The 9,234-nt window shown below is 57.1% G+C and overlaps 1 protein-coding gene and 1 long non-coding RNA gene across 2 annotated transcripts in view; both read left to right on the top strand.

Moving 5' to 3' along the window:
- The window catches only part of LOC116817335 (avidin-like), a 41,388-nt gene extending 35,455 nt beyond the window's left edge, over positions 1-5,933 (top strand). The window contains exon 4 of the mRNA XM_075066801.1: positions 4,455-5,933. Within this exon, the coding sequence (XP_074922902.1) occupies positions 4,455-4,530 (76 nt within the window). The 3' untranslated portion in view covers positions 4,531-5,933. The remainder of the gene's footprint in view (positions 1-4,454) is intronic.
- Positions 5,934-8,178: 2,245 nt separating this feature from the next.
- The window catches only part of LOC142046957 (uncharacterized), a 93,245-nt gene continuing 92,189 nt past the window's right edge, over positions 8,179-9,234 (top strand). The window contains exon 1 of the long non-coding RNA XR_012656043.1: positions 8,179-8,365. This is a non-coding gene — a long non-coding RNA (uncharacterized LOC142046957). The remainder of the gene's footprint in view (positions 8,366-9,234) is intronic.

Genomic DNA, 9,234 nt, shown 5'->3' with positions numbered 1-9,234 from the left:
GGACTCAGTGAATGACTGGGATCTCAATCCTTTGTGCTATAGTTCCCCTCTATGAAACCCCAAAGCAGAGCGAGAAACAATGGTCATGTCTTATACATTTCAGAAGCCTCTTGGCTGAGAAAACATAGACTATAACTCCTTCCCAAACACCTGGCAAATTACACAGAGTATTATCACATAAACATAGATACAGGTACCACACCTTCAAAGAGACACGAGAAATAATAAACCATTCACTCAGTAGACTGAAAGAATTTCTTTTGATCTATGAATAAAACATAGAATAACGACTTGTTGCTTACTCACAAACCTGAGCACACACCCCTCCAACCCATCCCAGATGCATTTCAAGGCTAGCATTTACAATCTTCCGAACGTTCTTAGTTCCACCGGGTCAGATCAGATAATTAACTCTTCTGCCCTGTCACTCATGAGATATATAATTAACTCATACGCAAGGCGCCGGAGCAGATGAGGTACAAACTGCATACAGAAGTCCAGGTGGGCGGCCGCAGACTGAGGACCCAGGCTAGGTTGACCGGGGCAGGATGGGCAGGCTGGGGCCGGGAACTGAGGGAGCTGGCAGAGTAGGAGCCAGAGGGGTGCGGGGCAGACTGAGGAGCCATGGCTGGGTGGCCGGCAGGACAGAGGAGCCCGGGCTGGGCCAGGGCAGGACTGAGAGGCAGGGTGGGGCGCTGGGCAGGAACTGAAGGAGCCACGGCGGCTGGGAGGCAGTGAACGCAGCTGGGGTGGCCAGCGGCATAAGAGGGCACTGGCAGGACTGAGAGCCGAGGGCTGGGGGCCGGAGCCAGACTGTAACCAGGCTGGGCGCTGGGCAAGGTGAGAGGCCAGACTAGGACACTGGAGACAAGGCAGCTGGGGCGGTCCGGGGCAGGCGAGGAGCCAGGCTGGAGCGCCGGGGCAGGACTGAGGAGCCCAGGCGGGGTGGCCGGGGCAGAAAGAGAGACCCAAGGATGGGTGCCAAGGGATACTGAGGAGGCCAGCTGGCGGCTGGGCGGAATGAGAAAGCCAGGCTGGGGGGGCCGGAGGCAGGAGAGAGGACTGGCAGGACTGAGACCAGGGGCTGGACGAGGGACAGGCGAGAGCCCACTTGAAGGGGCAACGGCAGACGAGGAGCCAGGGTGGGGGCGGGCGGACTGAGAGCCAGGCTGGGTGCGAGGCAGAAAGAGCTAGGCTGGGGCGGATCTGGGCAGGCGAGGGCCCAAGGCTGGGTGTGAGCGAGGGCAAGACAGAGACCCAGGCTTGGGATGGCGAGGTCAGAACGGAGAGCCAGTGCTTTGGTGGCGAGGAGACAGAGGACCAGGCTGGGGCCGCATGGGCAGACAGAGGAGCCAGGGCTGGGGTGCGAAGGGCAGGAATGAGAGCAGTGGTGCGAGGGAGACAGAGACAGGGGGGACGCTGGGCAGACTGAGAAGCCAGCTGGCTCGCGGCAAGGACAAGGAGCCACAGCTGGGGCGGGCTGGGAGGGCTGAAGCACCAGGGTGGGTGTCCGAGCAGGAAAGAGGACCAGCGGGAGCGGCTGGGCAGGACAGAGGACCAGGGCTGGGTTGCAGAGGGAGGACAGAGGAGCCAAGGGCTGGGGCGCGGGGAGGGGAAGAGCCCAGGCGGGCGGTCTGGGCAATGGGGAGACCCAGGAATGAGCACTGGCAGGACGAATCCAGGCTGGCGGCAGAGGTCTACAGAGGAGCCCAGGCTGGCGCTGGGCAGGACGAGACCAGGGCTGGGTGGCCGGGGCAGGATGAGAGCCAGGTGGGGGGCGGGCAGGATGGGGGCCTGGCAGACTGAGACCAGGGCTGGTGGCCGGAGAGAGAGGAGCCGGCTGGGGTGGCTCGGGCAGGACAGAGAGCCCAGGGATGGGGTGCCAGGGCAGACTGAGGAGCCAGCTGGGCGGTGGAAGACGGAGGAGTCCAGGCGGAGCGTGGGCAGGACGAGAACCCAGGGTGCGGTGACAGGGCAGGAGAAAGGCACTGGGGACGAGAAGACCATGGCTGGGTGGAGCAGACTGAGGACAGGCTGGGGCTGGGGCAGGTGAAGAGCACAGAACGAGGCACGGCAGACAGAGAGCCCAGGCGTGGGGCGATCACGGGCAGGCTGAGGAGCCAGCTGGCGGACGGGGCAGAGACTGAGGACCCAGGGCTTGGGTCAGGGAGGAAGAGAGCCAGGGGGGGTCCAGGGCAAGGACTGAGGAGGCCAGCTGGATGCGCGGGCAAGACTGAGAAGCAGGCTGGGGCCGGAGAGAAGAGGGGCAAGCTGGCAGGCTGCAAGCCAGCTGGGGCTGCGAGGCAGGGCTGAGGAGCCAGGATGAGGGGACGGCAGACTGAGGAGGCCAGCTGGGGTGGCCGGGAAGACTTGAGAAGCCCAGGGCCTGGGTCGGCCGAGCATGGACAGAGACCAGGCTGGCGCTGGGGCAGGCTGAAAAGGAGCCCAGGCTGGGTGCCGAGGGCAGCACAAGAGAGCCCAGGGCTGGGTTGCCGAGGCAGACTGAGGAGGTCCAGGTAGGGTGCGAGCAGGACAGAACCCAGGCTGCGCTTGGGGCAGAAGAGAGCCCAGGGCTGTGGCCGAAGGGCAGGACGAGGGCCAAGGGCTGGGTGGCCGAGGCAGGACAGAGGAGCCCAGGGCTGGGGCGGTATGGGGCAGACGAGAGCAAGGCGGGGCGGCGGGCATGACAGAGGAGCCCGGGCGGGGCGGCTGGGGCAGGCTGAGGAGCCCCAGGGATGGAGGTGGCCGAGCATGACAAGAGGAGCCAGGCTGGGGCGACTGGGGCAGACAGAGGAGCCCAGGGCTGGTGCGAGCAGGACAAGAGGAGCCAGGGCTGGCGCTGGGGCCCTTTTGGCCTGAGAAAACAATAGGCTTAACTCCTTCTCCCAAACATCCTGGCAATTAGCACAGGGTAATTTATCCATTAAACAGTTCAGATACAGGTTACCGCAACCTTCAAAGAGACACAGAGACAATAACACTTTTTCACTCAAGTATCTTCTTAAATGCTAATATTCCTTTTTTGATCTTTAAATCAAAGCTATAGCAATAGACAAGACTTGTTTGTTACATCCCAAGACTTGAGCAAACACCCCCCCTCCTACCTCTACCAATGCAGACTTGCATTTCAAAGCTCTGCTCATTTACAGATCTTCCTAAGCAGTCTCTAAAGTTTGGCCCTCGGTCAGGTCAGTCTGGGAGGTGAGTTAATTAACTCCTTCTGGCCCTGTCACCTTTCAATGAGATGTTATATCACACTCATGAGGTCCCAATGCTTTAAACCCCAACCCCCAGAACGAGCCCCTCCTCGTGTCTGCCCCTGGGGAGGGGGTGAGAGGACAGGTGAGTAGTCACGCAGCTCGGTGCACTATGGGGACTCAGACACTATGGTGAGGAACACTAGCCTACCCTTCTGGCACGGGGACTCTCTTACTGGCCCGGACGCGGGCTGCTCTGCACTGACAGGGCCTCGGAGTCATGTCTTCTTTAGACCCTAAGCTGTCTTGGGCTCCGTCTGGGGGCTGCACACACACGCTATGGGGATGCAGAGGGCAGCTCTGACTTTCACCTCAACTCCTGCTTCATTCCCTGGCAGACTCGACCACCGTCTTCACGGGCCAGTGCTTTGTGGACGAGAATGGGAAGGAAATTCTGGAAACCATGTGGCTGCTGCGAGAGAAGGCCAAAGCCCCACATGGCTGGGAGGCGACCAGGTGGGTGACGGGACACAGGCTGCCCAGCAGTGAAGGTGCCACCTGCAGAGCCGGGACTGCAGGGCCTGGCCCCGTCCCTGCTCCGAGCCCCTTACACTGAGCCACTGGGAAGCGAAGCCATTTATTGTGGTGGGCTGGCAGTGAGGGGGGAGCTGCCTTTCTTGCATGGGGCTGCTCCAGGCCCCTCCCCGCACACATGCCAGGGTGGCTGCGGAGCTTGCAGGTGCCTTGTCTTTCTCAGTCCGCACTGCCTGGCTCCTCTTAGTGTGACCATGGGGGTTGAGGGAGATGCAGAGGGGGCTGCCTGCCCTGGAGGGCACCAAGGGGAGCTTTGAGCGGGTGTCTGCTGGCGGGTCCCTGCCCCCAATGGCCCTGCTGAGCACCACGGGGATGTGCAGCCTGCGGAGCCCCTGCCTGCTCCCTGGGTGCTACTGGGTGGCTCTCAGGACATGCCAATGTGGGATACCCACAGCCACGCTGCCTCCCTGGGCTGGGTGGCCAGGTGCACCCCTGGGGTGGAGCTGGAGGAATTGCCTGCCAGCCCCTTACTTGCCCCTGCATTGTGTGTCCGGGTGCCCCTGTGAGGTGGAGCCTGGAGGAGGTGCCTTTTTGGGCTTCTCTCCATCTCAGATTAATGCACCTTGTGCCCTGCCCCTCCCCCCACCCCCCTCCCGTGTATGGGGCAGCCCCAAGCGCAGGCCCGTGCTGGGCCAGTAACCTCAGCTCTGCGCTTCCCTTCAGGGTCGGCACAAACGTTTTCACCCGGATCAAGAGGCAGAACGTGGATGAATCTGTGAGGAGTGATGGTCCCCAGTGACCCAGCAGCACCGTTACCCCACTCTGCAGCCCCAGAGCTCCTGGGTCCCCCCCATCTTGAATTGTTCTGGGCTCTCTCGAGAGCGTCTCGCCCAGTGTCAGGGCTCTTTGCTGGGCTGCAGAGGCACCATCTCTGTCTTTATCTCCCATTGCTCTCCAGTTACCCCCCACCCCAGAGTCGCTGCCTGTGGCCCTGACGCTGCGGTTAAGTTCCTTTCCCAGTAAAGCTCTAGCACGGGAGGCAAATGAGTCTATGGTGTTTTTGAGTAGCAGCCGTGTTAGTCTATATCTGCAAAAAGAACAGGAGTGCTTGTGGCACCTTAGAGACTAACACATTTATTTCAGCATGAGCTTTTGTGGATTACAGCTCACTTCTTTTGATGCATAGAATGGAACATGCAGACAGGAGATATTTATACATACATCGAACATGAAAAGGTGGAAGTATGCATATCAACAGGAAGAGTCTAATCAATTGAGATGAGCTAATATCAGCAAGTGTTTTTATCGCTCTTGGCTCTTGGGCTGAAGCTGTTGCTGAGCCGTGATTCCCACCTGCCCCTCCCTGGATTCCCTGGGAGGTGCTGGATTCTCTCCCATGAGCCAGGCCCTTCCTGGGGCACCCCTTGGTACGTTCACCCCCCTGGTTCGCTCCTTTGCTCACTGGACACTCAATAACAGATTTAGAAGTAGCCATTCTTCAACAAAAAAACTTCAGAAACAGACTGCAAAGAGAAACTGCAGAGCCGCAATTCATTGGCAAACTTAACACCCGCAGTTTGGGCTTGAATAGGACTGGGAGTGGCTGGCTCCCTACAAAAGCAATTTTCCCTCTCTTGGTGTTGACACCTCCTCCTCAGTTATTGGGAGTGGACCACATCCAGCCTGCCTGAATTGGCCTTCAGCATTCGTTCTCCACTGGTAAGGTAACTCCCTTCTCTTCACGTGTCAGTGTATTTATGCCCATATCTGTCATTTTCACTCCCTGTATCTGAAGAGGTGGGGGTTTTACCCATGAAAGCTTATGCCCAAATAAATCTGTTAGTCTTTAAGGTGCCACGGACTCCTCGTTGTTTTTGTGGATACAGACTAACACAGCTACCCCCCAATACTCCTTTTGCTCACTGACCATCACTCTGCCCAAAGGTACCTGCTATCAGGCTGGACTCAGTTCAGCCTCGACTGTCCCTGGTGCTCTGATCTGGGAGCCCCCAGGCCTCCCTGTTACCGCGACTCCCACCTATTTTGCTACTGAAATTTCCAATTCTGAGGCAGAAACTGAGGGAACATCTAGACCTGGCTGAGTGGCCAGGTCAGAAAGGGATCAGGCTGCATCACGCAGCACTGACAAACACCCAGGAGACTGGGGCACCCCAGTTATAACCCACCCTGAACTGGGAGCACTTCAGCATCCTGGCTGAACATCCAGCACAGGCATGCAGAGGCCCTTTGGGCAAGAGGCTGCAGAGTGCGTGTGAATCTCTGGGAGTCTCTGTGAGCTCTACAGGCTGGCCAGGAGCTGTACTCCATCTTCCATCACGAGGGCCTATGGTGTCCACAACACGCCAGCCCCCAGCCTTGGGCCTCAGGAGTCAAACCCCCAAAATCATGACTGACTTAAAAATTATGGGGTTTTTAAACATAACACCGTGTTGTTAAAACTGCCCTCCAGTTATAGAGCCATTAGGGGAAGCTGCCAGCTGCCGTCCACATTGTGTGATCATCCCACTTCAAAATTCAACCTTAAATGCACTCACAGAATTGCAGGTTGCAGAGAAAACCTTCCAAACGTGAGCAGAGTGCAAAGCAATGCAGCAGTGCTTGCCTGAGTCTGCAGGCAGCCTGACACAACAGCTCTGAGAGGTGTGGACAGCTCATGTGTCTCAGTGAGGTGTTAACTCAGGCGGCCGATGATGATGTAAATGTCAACATTGTGAACTATTTCCCTGCATGACAGGAAAGGGAGGACCAAAGTGTGAAGAGCGACACACTCTCTTCTGGAGACTTGTCTACGTGGGAAAGTGACAGTGGTCTGCACTAAGGGGTGGATTCAAACCACCCTAGTCTGTATGTCTGTAATGCCCGCACAGACGCTCGGATTTGGACAGGCACGCCATTCGTCAATTCTGTTTGGCTTGTTTTGAAAGAGGTTTAAGATGAAGTGAAAACAGTCGCTCTTAGTCCGGAATCAGAGGGTATGGCTACACTTGGAAATGTGCAGTGCTGGGAGTTACAGCTGTGGTCGTACAGCTGTGTAGAAACAGCGCTGCAGTGTGGCCACACTCACAGCTACCAGCACTGCAGTGTGGCCACATTTGCAGCATTTGCAGTGCTGTTGGGAGTGGTCCATTGTGGGCAGCAATCCCAGCGTTCAAGTGGCTGCAACGTGCTTTTCAAAAGAGGGGGGTGGGGTGGAGTATGACAGGATGCGTGGGGGGACAGGAGGAGTGGATTTTGGAGCAGAACCTGTGAGAGCTCCCTGCCTTGCAAGTTCAAAAGCGGGGGGGGGTGGGGTGGAAAGTGTGACAGGGGAACGTCAAGGGAGACAAGAGAGAGCGGATTTTTGAGCAGACACTGTGAGTACCTGCCTTGCAATTCTGGGGGCCATTTCCCCCACCCTCTCCTCAATCACTCTTAATTAAAAAGGCTTCAAGACGCAGACAAGGCACTCTCCAAGGGACATGTCCTCCCCCCACGCGTGCTGTTTGTCTCACTCAAGCAAAACAGCTGTGAAACATCCAAAGCCTCGCTCGCTCGCTCGCTGGAGCAAAGAGCAGCTGGTGTTTTAGGTAGGCTCCGGGGAGTAACCTTCCGGTTTTTGTAGACAGGGATTCTGGGATAAACCCTCTTAATAACCTGGAGGCCAATAACAAGGCGCTGGTGAGTGTCCACAACTGATGAGACAGCGCTGCATCACCAAGCGCTGGATATCGCTACAACCCGTAGCAGACCAGGAGTACAGCCAGCGCTGCAGCCAGGGAGTTGCAGCGCTGGCTGAGCTTTGTAAGTGTGGACACCGAGTAAGTTGCAGCGCTGTAACCCCCTCACCAGCACTGCAACTTGCAAGTGTAGCCAAGCCCAGAGTGTCCACACGGGGAGTTACTGGTATAACAGGTGCATTGGTTTAACGATCGTGGTGTAATTACACGGGTAAAATGCTTCCGTGTGGACAAGCCTAACTTGACCTATAATAACTTGGGTTTCCTGTCATAGCGCCCCTGGGTGCCTGGAGGTGGCATTTCAAGGGGTCTTCAACCCTTGTGCCTTTGCAGCCCATCTGCCTCTCCTCAGGCTCAGCCCTCCACCTAAAGTCCAAGCCCCGACCAGGGTGCCCAGAACCCCAAATGAATGCCACTTAGAACAACCCTCCCAAATTAGCCTAACAAAAGGTCCTTCGCTCCCTCCTGGGCTCTACTCACATTTCTTCTTACTCTTATCAGCGCGCTGGCTTCTCCCACTCAGAGTCCAAATGCCGATCATCCACCCCGCCAGGCTTCCTCTGATGACTGTAAAGATGGGGGAGGCACCTATCAATGGGTACAAGACAGCTGTGATCAAACCCAGCCTGGAGTAAGTCCCTGAGAGACCTGATGAAAGAACAAGATAAAAGGATGAGAAGGACAATTTAAGAAAACAAGCCCTCGTCAGCATGACGGTGCAAAACGCACGGGTCCCAGTGAAGGGAGATCACTATATAAACAGGGGCCTTGCCATGGAACATTGGGTTCGTCCTGCCCAGACTTCCCCAGAGCATTGTATCGCGACCGACAGAACCCGACTCCTCCCTACCCATGATCAACGTTGCTGGCCACTAGGTTGATCCGGATTCTGGACTGGTAACTATAACTTTGACTGGCGGGACAGTGTGTGTGTGTGTTGTGTGACTGAATGCATATGCTAATTGTTGTATCTTCAGTAAACACGGGGCGTTGCCTTTTCCCCTGGAAAGGATCCCGTGTGCTTCTTATAAGCGCTCACAGGGTGCGACAGCCGCTCACACAGCTGTGCCTGAGCCAGCTGTAACCTCCGGGCCAGGAAGCTGCATCCAGGGGGCGAGGCGTGTGGAAGGCCCCTGCTGAGAACTACCCGTGGAAAGCCCAGGCCGAAGCATGCACTAGTCCAGCTTCACCCCGTGTTACCCCAGCCAGCAAGAGAAAAGCTCACTCAGCCATGACCACGTGAGCTGCAGTCACCTCCCAGATTGCAGTGCCCACCTACCCTTAGTTACCAAACAGCTCAGTGCTGCCCTTGTGCACCAGATCAGAGCGCCTGTTCCTGAGCCTCCTTGCTCAACTGCTGCAGTGAGTGGGGGAACACCAGCTCTTTCTGTGCTGGGGCACGGCCGGCTGCACCTGCAGGGGAAAAGGGATCCCACAGACCCGGGGAAGGGTTCTCTGAGGTCTGACCCTTACTGCTTTGGAGAATCCCTGCCTGGTTCCAGGCTGTGCACAGGGGTTGTTAATTGTGGGTTTCCGTGAAGCCCGTGGGCCCAGCTCCCACAACCGGGCACCGCACATGTAAGCAGAGTCAGGATGAGCTCTACCCTGATATCTGGTGGTGTATTATGGGGAGCGTGGAAAGGATTTCAGGGAGTGTGAGTTCTCAGTTTTGCATGGGCACGCCCAGCATAGCCCAATGCAGCCTGGGATGGTTATTTTGACAGCTCTGGGCTCCCCAATTTCTTTGTTATTGGGGCAGGATAAAT

The sequence above is a fragment of the Chelonoidis abingdonii genome, chromosome 6, assembly GCF_003597395.2.
Source record: "Chelonoidis abingdonii isolate Lonesome George chromosome 6, CheloAbing_2.0, whole genome shotgun sequence".
NCBI classification, from domain to species: Eukaryota; Metazoa; Chordata; order Testudines; family Testudinidae; genus Chelonoidis; species Chelonoidis abingdonii.
Note: the sequence above shows the minus strand (reverse complement) of the source record. Positions and strands in the feature narration are given on the sequence as shown.